This window comes from Lolium perenne, chromosome 4 (assembly GCF_019359855.2).
Source record: "Lolium perenne isolate Kyuss_39 chromosome 4, Kyuss_2.0, whole genome shotgun sequence".
Lineage (NCBI taxonomy): Eukaryota > Viridiplantae > Streptophyta > Magnoliopsida > Poales > Poaceae > Lolium > Lolium perenne.
The window spans coordinates 315566457-315586010 of NC_067247.2; the positions used below are offsets into that span (position 1 = coordinate 315566457).

At 44.7% G+C, this 19554-nt stretch overlaps 1 protein-coding gene and 1 long non-coding RNA gene across 2 annotated transcripts; both read left to right on the forward strand.

The window, feature by feature from the left end:
• The first annotated feature begins 792 nt into the window (after positions 1 to 792).
• On the forward strand, positions 793 to 4691 carry LOC127296198 (chorismate synthase 2, chloroplastic). Its single transcript, XM_051326230.2, has 13 exons — positions 793 to 998; positions 1440 to 1590; positions 1729 to 1805; positions 1914 to 1972; positions 2093 to 2176; positions 2330 to 2422; positions 2916 to 2996; positions 3078 to 3209; positions 3398 to 3500; positions 3587 to 3681; positions 3773 to 3838; positions 4169 to 4253; positions 4337 to 4691. Exons 1-13 carry the CDS (start codon positions 857 to 859, stop codon positions 4489 to 4491), a joined length of 1323 nt encoding a protein of 440 aa, XP_051182190.1. The 5' UTR covers positions 793 to 856; the 3' UTR covers positions 4492 to 4691.
• Positions 4692 to 6848: 2157 nt separating this feature from the next.
• Positions 6849 to 9376, forward strand: LOC127296199 (uncharacterized). Its single transcript, XR_007848295.2, has 3 exons — positions 6849 to 7160; positions 7239 to 7471; positions 7552 to 9376. It is a non-coding gene; the product is annotated as an uncharacterized lncRNA (long non-coding RNA).
• The last annotated feature ends 10178 nt before the right edge of the window (positions 9377 to 19554 follow it).

Sequence of the window (19554 nt, forward strand, 5' to 3'; positions counted from 1 at the left end):
ATTAGATTTGATGTTGCATACACTGTCCGTCTTTGTTTGAATATGTTGTAGTTTTCCAGTGTTTTGTTGCAAACAAAATGGATTCGTTGCGTACGATTTGTTTTGCTGCAGAGCTATGTTTCAAATCTTGCGGCCCCGCCGTTGCATACAGCGAGTAAAATGTTGTACCAAACACCCATTGTGGTGACAATATTGGAGGATGAAAGTACCAACCGGCCAACCATGGGCCTTGGCCTTTCTCCTTTTAATAACGAGATAAAGCAGTAGTTATCTATTTATATATTTGTGATACCGGGACAGGTGATGCGTGTTTGGGTAAAAATGTTGGTCACAAACCACACACATCCTCACCTTCTCCACCCAATGGCTAGAGTGGATGTGGTGGCTCGTGGGAGTCACCACTGGCAGCATAAATAATCGAGGGAGACAGGGGAAATTTCAGTTATTTCGAGCATACAAGCGTAGGAGAGTGCCAAACAGCCACTGATTCATACAGTAGGTTTTTTTTTTTGTGTGTTTTGCTAAAGATCACGAATGATTTTGTTTTCATTTTGAGATGGCGTCGATTCGTCACGTGCGTGGTGCGTGCAAGTGTCGTGGTAGGAGGATTCCTCGTGTTTATTAAACGAGTCAATCGCCTCCGTCCTCACCAACCCGAACCGGACGATCTCGCCGTCGTAGGTGCGGCAACCGGCAGCACCACGAAACCAAACCAAACCAAACCAAACCCAGACCAGACCGAGCCGCCGGAGTGGGTAGGTGACGGCTCTCCGTCGCGTATTTAGAGTCCACCCTCCCTCCTCCGCTCACCAACCGCCGAGAAACCAAACCAACCAATCTACCCTCCTCCATTCCAATGGCATCCGCGCCCGCGTCGCACCGGGTTGCCGCCGGCGCGCCCTGGAGCCCGCTCCCCCGCGGCGGCTTCCGCGCGCTCACCGACTCCGCGCCCGCCTCCGTCCGCTTCTCCGTCGCCCGCCGCCGCGCCGCTCGCCTAGGTCCGTACGGCTGCTCAATTCCACCCACCTCGATTTCTGTTGTTAGAAGTTAGAACCATTTCGTTTAAGGGGAGAATTGCCTTTTGCTTCGTATAAGGGGAGCTCGTGGTTGCTTAGTCAGCTGCAGCGTCGTAGTCGCCTCTGCGATGCTAATTTTGGGAACCATGCTCCTCTGAAGATCGCACGAGTTCGTTTGATCCTGTCGCGCATAGCTTAGTAATGGGTTCCTTGTTGTCTGTCCATTGGTTGTTTCGAGATCTAGGAGGCTGTGGTGGTACCTAGTTCCAGCATCGATCTTTTCTGAACTTGAATTTGTATGTAGTATGTAAGTTCAGATGGAGTCATCAATCTATTATCACACGGCATGTCAGCTGTTATGTTGGAATGCGAACCGTAGAAGAGCTAGCTCTAACATTTGTTGCTCTGCAAATTGGAGAACAGAGGTGAAGGCAGCAGGAAATATCTTCGGGGACTACTTCCAGGTTGCGACTTACGGCGAGTCTCATGGAGGCGGTGTCGGCTGCGTTATCAGCGGTTGCCCGCCCAGAATCCCACTCACCGAGGAAGACATGCAAGCGGACCTCGACCGAAGGTGTGCTTCCAGATTTCATTAGTCCTCCAGCGATGCCAAAATTAGGATATTGCAAATGCGTCCTGTTAACCCCTTGGAGATGTAACTGTTAGATTATTTCCATGATGCTAACTAACATGAAAAGGTTTACTGTTACAGACGGCCTGGTCAGAGCAGAATAACCACCCCAAGGAAGGAGACCGATACTTGTAAAATTCTTTCAGGGACATACGAAGGTACGGTACCTCTCAAGACACAGGATTACTTTGGTGACTTTTATTTTTAATAATAATAATGCATTATATTGTTTCAGTATTATGACAGTGCTGATGTTTTTTCTGCAGGATTGACCACTGGGACGCCAATTCATGTTTTCGTCCCAAACACTGATCAAAGAGGGGGTGTAAGTGTCTAACATCTCATAATAGATTTCTGATAGCTACTCGTGGTAGCTGGGCATTTGGAATGGCCATAATTGTTGCCATTAATCCTTTTATTCCACAACCGTTTTTTTATTCCACAGGATTACACTGAAATGGCTAAGGCATACAGACCTTCCCATGCGGATTTAACTTACGACCTCAAGTACGGTGTTAGATCTGTGCAGGTACCTTTTTCATCTATATGCAGGATGTATAGACCAGTTAACAGATAGAAGCATTAGCTGTTGCATCTTTTCTGCTGCAACTTTACATGCGCAAAATGTTTCAGTTACTTGAATAGTTTAATTGAACCTTTTTCTTTGCCAACTGAAATATAGGGTGGTGGAAGGTCATCGGCAAGAGAAACCATTGGAAGGGTTGCTGCAGGAGCTCTTGCAAAGAAAATTCTCAAGCTCAAATCTGGAGTAGAGGTTCAGTTCTACTCCTACCTGGCACTTTCGTTTTCTTAAGTATTCTGCATCTGTACAAAGCCTTGTCACTACCATGGTTACTGCTTGATCAACAACATATAGCTTGAAGAAAGAAAACTTGCTCGTAGATACATCCTGAATATGTCCAAGCATTCAACATATGTCTTAATTACAATAATATTAACATTATTAGATTTTACAAATGAGCAGTGTTGCACAGTAGCTTTTCTGTTAAATGGTCCCTCCTTATATATTGCTTTGATCCTGGTTCTTGCGTGACCTAAATATGCCAACTCATTTGCTCATGTGGTTCGATCCATCTTGTATAGCGTTGTATAGAGCAAAAATTCTACAATAGTACAAGTATTCTGCTAGAGTAAATACTGATTTATTTTATCTTTTCATTCCCATGTAGAAGGGCAAAATTTGAGGCTGTTTCTCTCTTTATAACTTAAACTTTCAGTACCTTATGGCATAAAATACATAACTGCAGATTCTGGCATTTGTTTCCAAAGTGCACCAAGTCGTATTGCCTGACGACGCAGTTGATTATGAAACTGTAACCCTGGACCAGGTCTGTGGTTCCCACCCTTTTTGGAAAGAAAAAAATGGATTATACGCTTAGTGATTTACTAGATTTTTTGAAATTCTCCAGATAGAGAGCAACATTTGTAGATGCCCTGATCCAGAATATGCAGAGAAGATGATCGCTGCAATTGATAAAGTACGAACTGATGGGAATTCGATTGGCGGGGTGGTCACATGTATTGCTAGAAATGTTCCTCGTGTAAGTATTACCCTGTTATCTTGCTTTTGCTGTGTTCCACCATTATGTACCAAAAAATAGGGCCTCATCTATTTGTTTTCTACTCATGACCATGCCTTGGGCTACATTCTTATATTTATTGCTTAATCGCCGTTGACCAATTCATCAATTGTAACACAATGATTTTGATTTGCCGATATAATTTATAGGGGCTTGGCACTCCTGTGTTTGACAAACTCGAAGCTCTACTGGCGAAGGCTATGCTTTCTCTTCCTGCAAGCAAGGGATTTGAGATTGGTAGTGGATTTGCAGGTAAGAATTTTTGTTGCACAAAATTAGTTGTTGTGGAAATGCATCCTGCTTTACAGTTGGTCTGAGTACTATTAACTTGTTCCCAGGTACTGACTTAACTGGAAGTGAGCATAACGATGAGTTCTACATGGATGAGGCTGGAAATGTGAGAACACGAACCAATCGCTCGGGTGGTGTACAGGTATTTATCCTAGCCCCTATTGCTTTAGTGCTCCTTTCCAGTACTTGTAATCAGAAGTATGTCACTGATTGTTAATTCTATGTGCATAAAGGGAGGGATATCAAATGGTGAAACAATATACTTCAAAGTAGCTTTCAAGCCAACAGCAACTATCGGGGTAAGCCATTCCAGTTCACAAAACTCCCTTTCAGAATAACAAAGCAGTGAAAATGCCGTATCTTGAAAGTATAGCAACATTTTCCACAGCGTGCTTTTCGAATGATAAGAACTGTGATTTATGCAGTTACAACTTACAACCACAGTTATGCCAAGTATCAAACATTTTAGCAACAACTATGCATATACAAATGTTTCTTTGGTGTAAAATGTTTGACTTCTTTCTATTGGAGTATAGTACTAGTAAGCTTATATGGGTAACATTGCATTCTTGCTACTTGTGGAGCAGTTATATAGCTATTTATCTGAGTCAGCAATTTAATTTTTCCAGAAGAAGCAAAATACTGTAACAAGGGATCATCAGGATATCGAACTTAGGACAAGGGGTCGCCATGACCCATGTGTTGTCCCCCGGGGTAATGGACCATTCTAATATTGTACTTTTTTGTTACTTCCACTAGTGTCCTATTATCTGATTTTTTTTCCATCATTTTTTTAGCTGTTCCAATGGTTGAAACGATGGCCGCATTGGTCCTCATGGACCAGCTGATGGCGCACAGTGCTCAGTGTGAGATGTTTCCGCTGAACCTTGCCCTACAAGAACCAGTTGGTTCCGCAAACAGTACACCTGTATTGGCACCAGATCTAGCATAACACCTTCCTTGGAACAATAAGCCCCTCTTTATAGTCCCCCCCCCCCCCTCCTTCTCTTCCTTTTTTTTTTGCCTGCCATATTTCAGGGTTTTGGTAAGCATTTTGCAGTTTTGTACCAAACCTGTATCCTAGCCTATACATTTGTTTAGTGTACATCAAGAGATTCATTGAACCTCGAAATAAAAGGCACATTTATATTCTGTTGTGTGAACAATTTGTTCTGGGCATCCAGTTAATATGATCAATACAACCTCTCTTAATTTTTGGATCAGGCTGTGTTTTCTATGTATACCATTACGGCAGTATGGATGTTTGAAATTCCGAATGCTTCTCTCAGTTCTATCTCACTTTCTGGGATTTTGAAGCTCATCTGTTTGGTGCTTGGCCCGAGAAAATTGGCGTAACAAAATACTATGCACGGAGAATATGGCTATCAGATTATATTTCATGATGATTCGGTGCTTATATAAGGTCCCGCCTGCCAACAATAGAGTTTAGACCATGATACGGGGCCACTGCTAGTGACACCGAGTTAATTTTGGTTTTTAAACACACATTTCTTGACTTTACCCTTTTAGAGCATCTCCAGTCGCGTCCCTCAAACCGTCCCCCAAACTGCGCCGGATTGAGGTTTGGGTGACGTGTTTTGTTCGTGCCGCGTTTGGGGGACGTCGCTCCCCAGCCGCGTCCCCCAAATGCCGCCCCCAAACATTTAAAATACTTTTTTTTGGTATTTTTATTTCAATTTCCACAAACTAATGCATAATTGGGAACGTGGTTTCCACAAACTAATACATAGTTGGAACCGTGGTGGACACAAATATAAAATATTGCAAATAAACTAAACCTAACTAGGCCGTGCCTCTGGATGCCGCGCGGGTCGCCCTTGAGGACGAGGACGAACTCGAACAGCACGTCCGGCTCCACGTCCATCTCCGACGATGAAGACGACGGCGTGGGAGGCGACGGCGAGCGTTTAGCTATGCCGCGGCCACGACCACGACCACGGCCGCGGCCGCGAGGTCGGCCTCCGCCTCTACCAGACATAGCGTCGAGTCTTGTTGAGAGATGGTGGCGGCTAGGGTTTGGGAGAGAGGCGCTAGGGTTTGTGTGTGAGAGGGACGATGAGAGGCGCCCCTTTTTATAGGCCGGAGGGAGGCGGATGAGCGGTGGCGCTCATTAACGCCGGCACGCAGAGCTAGGCGCGACGGGACGCGTCGCAGCACCCTCTGTGGGAGCTGCACCGTCGCTGCGGAAACTGCACCGTCGCTGCGCGCCAATAACTTCCGTCGCGAGGTAGGCGACGGTTAGGTTAAAATTAATTGTGCCGCTGACGGGTCAGTCCCGCCACTCCCCGCCTCGCTTTTCGTTGTGTCCGGCGTCCCCGGTGCGTCCCCTGTGGGACGGGGACGGGCTCGGGGCGCCGGACACCGTATCGGGGCGCGCCGGACAAAAATGGGCTTTGGGGGACGCGGCTGGAACGCATTTTTGGTCCGGCGCGTCCCAAATCCCTTTGGGGGACGCTTTGGTGGATGCGACTGGAGATGCTCTTAGTATGATAGGAGATGTCTGGTTTTGCATAAACAAAGACAAAAGGACAATGTTTTGAAATACTAACATAATTAAGAAAGTAGGAGAGTGACCGGAAAAGATAACAACGAAACGCAGTACCTGATTACAGCTAACAATGTTCTCTATTTTATTTGGTTTGATGGCTACAACTAACAATGCTCTCAACTATTATCTGCCTTGTTTTTATTTCTTAGACGCTAAGCACCGGAGCTACTAATCTCTACTACTTAAAAAGAACGAACATGTTCCCCCTTCTCCCCCAGTTTGGTCGTCCCTTCGTCGCCCACCCGTCTGGCCAGGCATCGCCATATAACTCGATCCAACGTTCGTGATTCACTTGTTCTCCCTCCCCAAAATTACGCACCCCTTCCTCCATTCGCTCTCACAAAATCACGGGCGCAATCAACCCCCGAAACCTGGACGCCTGCTGACCTTCGATCAAAACGCTGCGCGGACACACGGTCTTGCCGGCGGCCGCATCACGCGCCTTGTTCCTGACCTCCGGCGCCGCCTCGAATTCCTTGACCTCTGAAGGTTCTGATGCCACCTCGATGGAGGGGCGTCGTCGCCTGACCTTTGCTCATGTAAACGCCTGCCGATACCGCCATGACCAGATGCTTGCCCGGGGTCGTGCTGCTCAGCCTCCTCGCCCAGTTGCCGCCACTCAGACTTGTAGGCGCCAGTGTCCATCGTCAAGCCGCCCCGCCCCGGCTGCCATTCCCGGTTCAGGCCTACTCTAGGGTTACGTGCCCATTGCCGATGGGATTAGCGGCCTACGATATGAAGGTAAATCTGGGGAATAATTGTGATTGTCCTTCTACCCTTTGCGTTCGTCCCAGTCCCAGTAAGACAATACATCACCACACTAGTTCAGGAACAAGGATTCCTTGGTGATTTTGTTTTTATTTTGTTCGTGCAGTATATGAATTGCAGGCAGTTCAACATTTGTCTTCAGCACTAAGAATACCAGACCATTGTACTATTTTTTTTTTTCAATTTGAATACCTACTCAGAAGTTGCATTTTTTAGATTCTGTCTTCCTAGATGATTGCTCTGTACTAGAATGGACGTGTAAGCTTCTGAACGGAGGCATGAAGGTTAATCTACATATGTTATTGTACTACAGTATTGTGATTATGATGATTTCAGAGGTTTTAGTTTGCTGTTGTGTACAGGTAAGTAACTGGATAATTTCACAACTGAAGAGTGCCTTCCCTTCCTGACGTACATTGGATCACAATAGCAATTAAAATGCTATAACCTGCGTAGGCCATTTATCTGGCAGGTCTGCAAGGTGTAGGAAGTAAAATGATTGTGCATGATGAGATTGCTCAACTGATGGGTGGATAAATATCAGACCTGTTCTAGAAGAGCAGGAACGCTATCTGAACTACACTGGATTAGCTAGGTACAGACGTTCATCTCTGTTTGTCTGATCAACGATTGTAAGCTACTCCGTGATTAATTGGTCTGAGCTCATGTTTCCAGAAAAAGCAAGTATCAGATGTTGTCTTTGCTAACACAGACGCAAAGGTTATCCTACAAGGTGTAGAGAAGACTACTGATTGCGCAATACTCGGGCCTTATATGGAGAAACTGGTGCTTTTCATAGCCTTTATTTTACAAGAGTTACGGTACAGGGAAGAATTGTATGCTTATCCTTGCAGATGTGTACTGGGTTGCTATTATTCAACTCACCGTATTGGGTGAACATATACTGTTTATTAATATATCAAGAGTTGAAGCTATCAAGTTACATTTCTTTATTATGGTATTGCTACAGTTTGTGCTTGGCTAAAAAAAGGCATTGACAGGTGGGTGTGCCTGTTTACCGACAAGGAACAGTGGCCAACCTGCACAAATAACCAACAATACAGTGGAAGAGGAAAATAAATAATATTGATGTGATTGTAGTGGATACTGCTCGAAGATTGCAGGTCAGCCTTGTCTTTGTTTCCTTCCAAATGACATCCTAAAATTGGAAAAGGGAAACCATTTTACACTTGTTCTCATTGTTTTCTTTGCTTATTCTTGAGCTCCAGTACTTCTAATGTGTTGCTCTCACTTCAGTACCACTAATGTGTTGTTTAGGTTGTGGTAGTTTTTGACATGGAGATCTGGGTTGTGGCAGCTACTATCATGGAAATTATGCCTTATTTAAGTGAAATGAACTTGTTTTTACTTCATTGCCAGTTTTTTCAAAATGCATGATTTGGCCTTAGTGCTTTGAAATAATGTTTAATGAAACAAAATTGCCTTCTCGGAGGATTCTATTGATCATCTGAAGTATTTCCAATAGAAAGAATATCAGAAAACTCAGGTTTTTTTTAGTCATGAAAATGAAAAACACACATGCTCTCACGACTTTTGTATCATTCTTCATACGTGTGAACCTTACTGCGGTTTTGCTTCATAATGATTACTGAGTGTATGTTTACTGTAACATGCTTCTGAATGTAAGAAATTTGTGCTCTTATTTATGGTCAGGCTAATGGAAGAAAAAAAAACTACCAGGAAAGGTGCAATTGGTCACTTTATGTAGCCATCACATGTCAATATTGCTAGAAACAAAAACTAATGGATGATTTGCGCAGACAAATGTTAGTATAAGCTGTTGTGGGTGGTGTTGCTGTTGGAAACAGATTTTTTTTAGAGCACACATGTTGTAGAGGGTGTCACTAGAGATGCCAAGAGAAACCAAGAAATGCTTGTGGCCTGTCAAAATGACTTTCTCTGACCAAAGAATTTCATTTTAATACAATGTTCGGATTTCTCTACATATATGTGTTACCTTTATATATGTGGATTCAAGGGCCGTATTTAGTTTACCATGAAAATTCATATGTGTGTGGCGGCTATGGCAATGATGTGTGAAGAGACCATACACTGTCTATGCCTCACCATGAGCTTTGCAAATGATGATTGCCTTATTGCTGCCTTTGTTGCCACAATGAGATGAAATGATTCAATGATTGTATTGAAGTGCTTATGTTTCTTTTCCTATATATAGAGAAACTCTGGAATAATGGTGTATTGACACACTGCTAACATATTGATTCATTTGTATTTGCATGTAGTTTAGGTGATGGAGTAGCTTGCCGTGTAGCTGTACGTGAGATGTGTACAAGCATGGTTCAGCAGGGGATGTGCAGGGCCAGATGCCGGCGTAGTCGTGCGATACGACTTAGCTGATGAGATGCCGACCGTGTGAGATGCATGGTGCTGCATACAAGTCCCAAGCTGTGCTTGTGTGTGCATGGTAGGCCAGATCGTGTTGTTCCTAGATGGAATCTAGGAAGAGATCAAGTCAACTGATAGTGTTATGTTGTACTCGTGTGCTCTCTGGATATGTTATGTTGTACTCTATCCTGTGGTGTGTGGCTCGGTCTGGGGACCTGGTAGGCTTTGTGTCGTGGTTGAGCGGGTACTCGCTGTTCTGGTCGATGGTGTGGTTTTGGGAGCGGTGGCTCAGTGTGTTGCATAACTCATAACTCTGTATGTGTCGTTGCTTTATTAATTTAAAGCAGGGCTAAGGCCTTAAGTTTAAAAAAAAAGTCAACTGATAGTTAATTGCATGCATGGGTTAGTCAGTAGGTTAGCTGGTTTGGCCGAGTTCTACGCATGGTGGAGTGATTCCAGGAAGTGGAGGACGTGCGTTAGTTGTTAGTAGTGTGAGTTTCTACCTTGTATATATATTGCATCAAATGAATGAAAAAGCAGCCGTGAGAGGCACCACCAAAATGTAGTCTGCGCGTATTCACCAGGGTAGAATGTTTCTTGGCAAAGGCTTATCCATCTTCATTAGCTGTAAGTGTGCGTGTTTGTTCATGAGAGAAGAGAGACAAGTGAGAACTAGAGGTAGAAGAGAGGACGAAATAGGGGCTGCAAGATGCAGCCTCAACATGATATATACCAAAAGTGCATCTATTTAGAATTCATCAGATTTGGGCCTCTCCAATGAGAAGTCGCGTAGGTGAGCTTTATTGATAAAAACTGCTCATTTCAACATGATCATTTTCCTTTCCAGTGATGTGGTACATCCAGTTGATAGGATTGTGAAATTGCCAGCGCTTATTGTATAGTTGATAGAAGTATATTTTAGTTTTCTCTTTTGTCAAACAAAACAAATATACCCAATTATAATCCAGTAACTAATTAAGAAAGATTAACTACAATGAAAGTTTTGATTTAGAATAGTGAGTGCTTAAGAGACTCATGTAAGCATTGGTTCATTTAAACACTATAGATAATAGAATTAGAGCTTATTGCCTCATAGGAGATGGGGAGGTCTAATCCGCGTTCAAGGCACTCATCACATTTTTTCCGAAAAGGTGAAGTCCCGGCTCTGCATCCATATAGCCTTTTTATTTTATGATTGTGGGCTGTGAGATGAATCATCCAACATTGTAGTGCATCCAAAGTGTTGTTTTTCTGGTTTCTCACTTGGTTTCAACCTTCTTTATAGGATACCTTGGAGTTCAACTCGAGGATATTGGTCTTTGGATACCACTATACCAGTATTGAACTACAACTGGTGTTGTGGTAAATAAAATTTTGTGTAAAAAGATAAAATAAGATGATGTATTGTATTTGGGTTTGAGAGAAACATCAACTAATGTGTGTATAACTCAAGCGCAAAATGTCTTTTGACTGTTCTTATTGATATTTTAAACTTTGTTCGTTCATGGATATGTGATGCAACCGCATAGAAGGAAATACATTTTCGTTTTAAGAAAATATTGAACTGCAGAAAAAGTTGCAGGATGGCGACCTAGGGATGGTAGAGGTGATGAAGATTAAGAAGCTCATGCCCAAGCTGGGATTCGTGCTACGTAATAACTATTTTGTGCTTTAACATATACTGCTCATGCGGGTGGAGTAGGCTGACGGTGGGGAAAGTGTCGTCAACATTTACCTCCTCCAAGTAATATGTGTATGCAGATTTGGACCTTAGGATACTATGGGGCATACATAGTGGGAGCATTAAGATGTGGACCTCAGTTTGTAGATTTGAGATTGGATTTCTCTTACGTTGCCTACTCCAGAGAGTAGTTGGTGTTTGAAGTGTTGTGGCTGCCTTTAAAAAATCCACTGTATTTGTACTATTGTGTAGTTGAGCTTGTGACAAAAAGTGTTTTGTACACAGATTTTGGACTAAGAAAACACACAATTTTGTCAATCACATAAGTGTAAAACCCTCCGTGACATAGATTTTTGCCTTTTGATCTTGCTCAATTGTATATAGTTAGAGATATCAATTTGCAAAAAGAAATAAGCAAATACGTCTTGTTCCGATTTGCCTATGAGGCTTTAAAAAATATGCGAACAAGATCTGGTGTTTTGTTGCACAAATATTTAACTTCATGCATGCGATCTGATAGGTATTTTTCTGTTCTCAAATGTACTACGTGATTTTATTTATAGAAACCAAACTAGCATATTCTTGTGTAATTGTTTTAGAGGGGAGAAAATGAAACATGATCCACATAAGAACATCGACGTCAAGAGAAACCATGCAGAAAGAGAGAAGGATGAAAGTGATCGTAGCCAGGAAGAAAAGCAAATGTTCAGCATGATATACTTGAAAATCAAGTTCCATTGAGATCACTCTTAATGTGTGTGTTTTCCATATATATATATATAGCAATAATTTTATTGTTTTTCTAGATAATTTTTGATAACCCATGACAATGCATGGACATTTAACTATTTGAATACAACCACCGCTTTTCCAACTCCATGCCAAACCATACACCACAACCTGAAGAAACACTTTTCATAATCCATGGTTAAGTTTTGTAACTTTTTTAGAAAGATTTACCTGTGCATTGGCATTTATATAAAATATAAAGGTCGTGAAAACATTTTATTGGTGATTATTATATAGTGCATATCTAGGGTATTGTCTTTTCTTTCACTTTGTGAAGTGGTGCTGATGTTAAAATGATGTTTCATAAGATACCTTTTTCCTGTTGAAATGGTGATTAATAAGATATCTTTTGCTCCACATACCATGGGAAAATTTATGTACATTATGATATAACTGATTTGTCTAAAATTTCTTAGTGAGTTGTAAATTATATATGTTCATTGAGAAATAAAATTTGAGTACCCGTGGCAACGCACGGGCATTCGTACTAGTGCACTCTAAAAACGGGAAACCACAAACGTAGCTCGAGCTACATGTAGCTTGTTTTTAAAAAAATTAAAAATAATATTTTAAAGTTTCAAAAAAATCTGCAAATAAATCTAGATGTATAGAATCTTGTGCTATACCAACGTGCAAATTTGCAACTCGAAATACCTTATATTGGAGACTATACAAAAATGACAAATTCTAATATCTATAATAGTGAATAGTACAAACTCTCACAATCTCAAAATCTGTCACATTTTGTTATTTTTGTGCTGCATCGAATATATGCTATCTTGGATTCAAATTTTACACAATGATAGAACTCAACATTGCCTACATCTAGATTTTTTCAGATTTTTTTGAAACTTAGAATGCCATTTTTTATTTTTTTTGAAAAAAAAAGAGCTACATGTAGCTCGTCCTACAAAAGTTCGCACTCCTCTAAAAACGGGCTTCCAAATTACAATTTGCATTGTTGTGTTGACGAGGTCTTCCAAACTTGACCTCGCACGGCCATGTTGACGAATAATTTTGAACAACAACTATGTAGTGTGAGAAAGAATTTTGTAGAACTGATTAGTTTACTTTCAGTTAAGACATGTACGTGCAAATTAAAATGGAAAATGAAAATTTCAAGTAAGTGCTCTTTGTCTACAAATGCATTTACCTACTTTTGTACTTTACACACGTATTATAAACAACAATTTGGTGTAATGAAAAAGAAAGTTTGTATTATAAGCTTGAATTTCATCGTACTTGGTTGGTTTTAGGAAGTAATGCATGCCCTAACAAAATGCATGTAAGCAATGAAAAAAACAAATGTATCATATAAACTTGTTTTTATCCTCTATTTTACCCAACCAATTCATAAACAAGTGATCAAATTACCAGTTTATGATATGAAATGTTGGTAATACAAACTTGCTTTCCATGCCTTGTGTTGCCTTTTCCAAAGTATATCAGTGTGTGCCCTCCAAATTGCAAAAATGTGATTTCTAATTGCCACTTTTATGATAAGCAAAAACAACAACATACTAGAAACTTGTTTTTACTCAAGGAATTGTCAACTTATTGATCATGCTAGAAAAAAACATGTTTGTATAACTGTCTTCTTTTTCGTGACAGAAAGCTGCTTCATAAAAAAAGTCATGCTTATGTTGGATCTAATTTTGAAAAACTCGTCGCAAGGAAGGCAACAATGAAAACAATTTTCAGAGGGCCGCTTCCTTAGAGAATAATGATTTTTTGATTCATAAGCACTTAAGCAGTTTGCATGACCCTAACGTCGTCTATTTTTCTCTGTATATGGGCATGTGGGTATGTCATGTGTGCTTGTTCCGCCATGTGTGGGGGCATGGTTCGTGACTTCGTATACAACGAGGGAGCGCTGACTTGGAGAAAGCGCACACGCTCCTTTAAGTATTTAGGTTTATTATTTTTTATCTAAAAAGGAAGAAACCACCATCTCTATATGTAAGGGTATATTGCCCCTATGTGTGGTTTTGGTAATTAATGACAACCCCAATGGATTAATGTTTTCATTGAGTTTATATGAAGGAATATTGTTATCACCAGAATTTGACCGAGTCAGAAGTGGGCCGCGATTAAGATGGGCTTGAAGAATATACATGAAAGAAATACATGAATCGGCCTTATATGCAAAGTTTGGGCTAGTTTGCCCGTGTATCTGTAATATAGTAAGATACGTGTCGGTTAGATAGAGTTTGGCTCGTGCCCGGTTGGGATTATTCCCACGTTAGAAAGTCTACGGACTATAAATATGTATCTAGGGTTTATGAAATAAACAACAATCACGTTTACCACAAACCAATCTAGGCGCATCGCCAACTCCCTTGTCTCGAGGGTTTCTTCCGGGTAAACATCATGCTGCCTAGATCGCATCTTGCGATCTAGGCAGTACACATTTATTCGCTGTTCATGCGTTGCTCGTACTGAAGCCTTTTTGATGGCGAGCAACGTAGTTATCTTAGACGGGTTAGGGTTAGCATTGTTCCTCGTATCATATATATGCTGTCGTCGTGCAACCCTGAGACGTCTAGCCGCCCTTACGCCTATCTTAGGTGTAAGGGCGGCACCCCGCTGGATCATTATTTAGTAGATCCGATCCGTTATGATTGCTCCTTGTTCTTCAAGGATTAGTTTAATATCCGCATAGTTAGGCCTTACAAACGGGTTGAAGGATCCGGTGCCACGTAGGGTGTAGTTTGCTAGCCCTAGACAGGATGTTCCGGGGATCAACTTCGTGTTTGTTTTTAGGCCTTGTCTAGGGTCGGTTTACGATCACCGTGCGTGGCTGCTAGGCTCAATCACGAGTAGGATGTTCCGATTATGTGGTGAGAACCCTAAATCGTAGTAGGTCGTTTTAGCTTTATTTCGATCATGCAGGACCACCATATATTCGTACACCTCGTACGGATCATGGCTGGATCGGCTCTTTGAGCCGATTCACAGGACAACCTGAGAGCCGATCGAGGTTCGTATTTAATGTTTACGTGTATGCCCTGCAGGAAACTAAGCGAGGCACATCCATCACCTTCCTGACCAGGTATAGGTCAGGTGGCATGCCCTTGCACCAGCATCGGACGTGCGTGCCGAGTCTTTGCGGGCCGTCGCTCGGAGGGACCAGGGCCAGCCGCAGCCCTGGGAGCCTCCCGGCTCTACCGTGTTGCCCGTCGTTGCTCGCCGGTGGGTTTTTGACCGCAACACATTCTGGCACGCCCGGTGGGACAATCTACGACATCAACCGCATCGCCATCTACACCTGAGATGGCGGACGGCACTCCAGTTACGTACGAGGATCTGACCGAGGAGCTCAAGAAGAAGTATGACGAGGTCAAAGCAATCCTCGAAGCCGACCTCATCGGCTCTTTTCACAGAACCCGCTCACATGGCATCAGGTGGAAAGGGTTCTCACCTGAAGGCGCGCTCGATGGAGTGGACCTGTCCGCCCCGTCAGAAGAACGCACCAGGTCCCTGCGTCAGGAGATTAACTTCATGGTAGCTCATTCGCTACACCGCCATTCTGAGAGCCTGGTGAACACTTTGGAGCGTGTCGCTCTTCGGGTGATCCAGGAAATCATGAGGCATCAGTACTCTCCGTCAGGACCAGCTCTCGGGACTTACCAAGGAGAGATGCCACTCCAGTCCCGTCCACCGCTGCCATTCGCGTTGGCAGCACCAGAAGTGCCGAATTCACCGGCATACGTCATCTACAAGATCGGTGGTGACCCTAGTGACTACCAGTTCTTGCATGAGGCGCCTAAGGAGATCCCTCACGGATACACGTGCACATACGTGCCAGACTGCAGTAACTGGGCACTCACAAACCAGACTGCAACAGCAGGGACTTCTGGAACAATAGGAGAAACTTCGGGAACAGATCTTGAGAAGCAGACGTGGCTAGCTAAGTATGCCACTCCGACAAACCTCCAGAGCTTAGCTCCTGCAGTTGGCTCAGAGCTGGAAAAGCAAGCATGGCTGGCTAAGTATGCCACTCCGGCGAATCTTCAGAGTTCGACTCCTGCAGCCAGCACCGCGGATCAGATCAGTACCATCCTGAGTGACCAGTTTGGCATGGTGCCGAGAAGGAGGACAATCGGCTATTCCAAGCCGTACCCCAACGAGTACGAGTTGATCCCGCTACCACCCAAATATCGGCTCCCTGATTTCTCCAAGTTTAATGGATCAGATGGTTCCAGCTCCATCGAGCATGTGAGCCGATATTTGGCACAGCTGGGCACGATCTCAGCATCAGATGAGCTGCGTGTGAGGTTCTTTGCACAGTCCCTCACAGGATCGGCTTTTGGGTGGTACACATCGCTGCCACCAGACTTAATCCGGACTTGGAAGCAGTTGGAAGAGCAGTTCCACATGCAGTATCACTCAGAGGCTTCCGAGGCTGGCATTGCCGAGTTAGCACAAGTACGTCAGAAGCGCGGAGAAACAGTGTCAGAATACGTCCAGCGCTTCAGGACCGTTAGGAACCGATGCTATTCGGCTCGTGTGACTAAAAAAGAAGCAGTCGAGTTGACGGTGGTGGGTCTCGCATCACCGATCAAGGACGTGGCCTCCCAAGCAGACTACCCTTCACTGGCGCACATGGTGCAGAAGCTGTCAGTATATGAACAGCGCCACCCAGATGTATACCAGGATAAATTCAAACGTGCGGTGGTCCTGGTTGAGGCAGATGAAGACGAAGGCTCTGCGGGAGATCAAGAAGTAGCAGTGGCTGAATGGACTCGGGGGGCAAGCCCCGTGTCCTGCAAGTGGGTTAAGCCACAAGGTCCTCCAAGAGGGTTTGACTTCGACGTTACCAAAGCTGAGCAGATTTTCGACCTCTTACTTAAGGAGAAGCAGCTAAAGGTACCCGAAGGCCACAAGATCCCCACGGCGCAGGAGCTGAACGGAAAGCCATACTGCAAGTGGCATAACACGTTCACCCATGCCACCAACGACTGCAGGGTGTGGCGGCAGCAGGTCCAAATGGCGATAGAACAAGGGCGTCTAATTTTCAGCCAGTACGCCATGAAAGTCGACACACACCCTTTCCCCGTCGTTAACATGGTGGAGTGCACTTACCCTGGAGGGTGCCAGCCAGGATTCTCGTTCAACATCAACATGGTAGCACCTGGACACCACTCTGGTAAGGACGGGGACGAGGGCAGCTGCTCTCGTAGCAAGGACACAGAGGAAGCCGTTCCACGCGATCGGCTCCATCACGATGGCAAGCGCTACATCACAGAGGGAGAAGTGAGGAACGTGAGATATCAGCGACCTCTCTCTGATCACCTCCTCAACAAGTACGTGAGTCAATATGACCAACGCCGACGACCCAACGATGATGATGAAAGAGATCGTCTGGCTAGGGACGCCAGGAGACATCGTCGGCATGATCGCGATGAGGAGAGATATGAGCGCCACGCCAAGGAAAAGTCAAGAGAGCAAGACGACGAGGATAGGCACTGGGACTGCCCCTTCTTCAGACACTGCTGGGATTCAGGAATGAGCCGATTGCCTACAATCGGCAACTGCCCAGAATGTAGACAGAAGAGGAAGGATGCAGCTAACGTGTCCGTGTTCAAACGTCTAGGGCCTCTCCCGCCTCGGAACAAGCACGCTGAGTCCTCTCGGGTGGAAGATCTCGAGGAATTGGAAGACGACGAAGAAGAAGAAGACAAGTGCCACCGACCAAGGTGGTGCCCTGATGGACTCAGCCGTTCCCAAAAGCGTAGGGTTCAGCGGCTACGTGGTTTGGAGGAAGCCGAAAGATTATACCTGCACACGCTGAGGAAGGCGCGGCCTGATCTGGCCGCTAAAATTCAGCGAACCCTGTACGAAGAAGGTCGGCCACAAAGGAAAGAGTGGCGTCCCAGACAAAAGAAAGCCGATGATGAAACATCGGCTGGCACAAACATGGTGTTCATCCTTCCGACGGAGTTTAGTGCTCCAGGATTAGACGAAGCACCTGTGGCACAACTTGACTGCGGCCCACGGCCAGTTATCTTTGAGAAGCCACGAGAAAGAAGCTACAGACATCTAAAGGCCCTGTACTTGCGAGGTTATATCAATGGGCAGCCTGTCAACAAGATGCTGGTGGACACCGGAGCGGCAGTCAACATTATGCCATACTCCATGCTACGTCGGTTGGGACGCTCTAGCTCGGATCTGATCAAAACCAACGTGACACTGAGCGATTTCAACGGCCAGGCGTCTGACGCGCAAGGAGTTCTGAACGTGGACCTGACCGTAGGAAGGAAAACCATCCCTACGACGTTCTTTATTGTCGATAGCAAGAGCACCTATGCTGTCCTGCTAGGAAGAGATTGGATCCACGCCAACTGTTGCATTCCATCCACGATGCACCAATGCGTAATACAGTGGGATGGAGATGAAGTAGAGGTCGTCCATGCAGATGACTCAGCCGAGATTTCAACGGATGGCATGAACGCTTGGGAGACAACAGGCCAAGAGCCACTCTCAGGCATCAATTTGGACGACTGCGAGCGCATCGACGTGACGAAGGACGGGGTTAGGCTGGTCTTATCCACCGGCCTGATCGTATAGCAAGGACAAACCTATGGACAAACATGCGAGGCCGATCCTTGGGATCGGCCCCAAGGATCTATGGAGGAACATTGTAAAACCTTCATTGAGCGATTCAATCAACGTGGAGGCCGATTCCAGCAATCGGCCAAAATTATCCTCACCACACATTCTGCCTGTGTTCAACGTCGATCTAATGGGCAGCGGTTTTACGTCGGCTGATGAGCTGGAAAAATCAACATTGGTCCTACCGGAGCCGACGTTCAAATACAGTGCCTTGACTAACTACAGAGCCGATATCCGCAGTTACCTGGCAGATTCGGCTCGGGGGGCACCTAATCAGATGAACATGTGCGATGCATGTGCAGATGAACATGTGTGCAGTGAAATATTGGGGGGCCGATAGAAAAATCGGCCAGTAAAAAAAATTCTCATGGTATACAGCCGATGCACGGACATCGACTTTAGAGCTAAGAAACAAAACCGATGCACAGCCATCGACTCTAGTACAAATTACACAGGATTTACCAGCTGCGTGTTCAAGACGCGGATTTTCACCAAGCCGGTCTTCAGTTCAGCTTCAAGGCCTTCTGCTTCCCTGAGGGAGTGGACAATGAGAGCTCCCTCAGCCGCAATGAGCCGATTTTGGTTCCCGAACTTTCTCTTCGAGGACTTCCAACCCTTTGCGCCAGTTCAGCAGTACTGTCAGAAGCGTCAGTTTTGGCATGCAAGGCAGCCTTTTGCTCATTAAGCCGTTGGTGTTTCGTCTACAATATCGGCTTTCAACGGAAGAAGAGGCGATCGATGGGGGAAAGTTTGGCTGGCTCGGCATGTGGCTGTTGATACGTCCAATTTGCATCACTATTTTATATCATAATTTGCTGTTATTCATTGATATATTTCATATTGGGACACAATACTTATGTTATTTCATCTATTTTGCATGTTTCATCATTATTGGAGGATCAAGCACCGGAGCCAGGATTCTGCTGGAAAAAGCACCGTCAGAACGCAATATTTCGGAAGATCAACTGTGGAAGGAAATTATACCAAAAATCCTATTTTTCAAGATGCCGAAGGAAGCCAGAAGGAGGAGCCACGTGGACCCAGGGTGGGCCCACGCCATAGGGCGGCGCGGCCCATGGCCTGGCCGCGCCACCATGTGGTGTGGGGGGCCCACAGCCCCTTTCGCCTCCTTTTCTTCGCGAAACCCTTCGTCCCGAAAACCTAAGCCACAGAGGGTATCTCGCGAAGAGTTACAGCCGCCTCTGCGGGGCGGAGAACACCAGAGA

Excerpts from the sequence above, each read along its gene's own strand:
- LOC127296198 (XM_051326230.2), top strand. The coding sequence starts at position 857 with ATGGCATCCGCGCCCGCGTCGCACCGGGTTGCCGCCGGCGCGCCCTGG. Across the intron at positions 999-1,439 it reads CCGCCGCGCCGCTCGCCTAG|AGGTGAAGGCAGCAGGAAAT; the intron begins GTCCGTACGGCT and ends ATTGGAGAACAG. Across the intron at positions 4,254-4,336 it reads CCCATGTGTTGTCCCCCGGG|CTGTTCCAATGGTTGAAACG; the intron begins GTAATGGACCAT and ends TCATTTTTTTAG.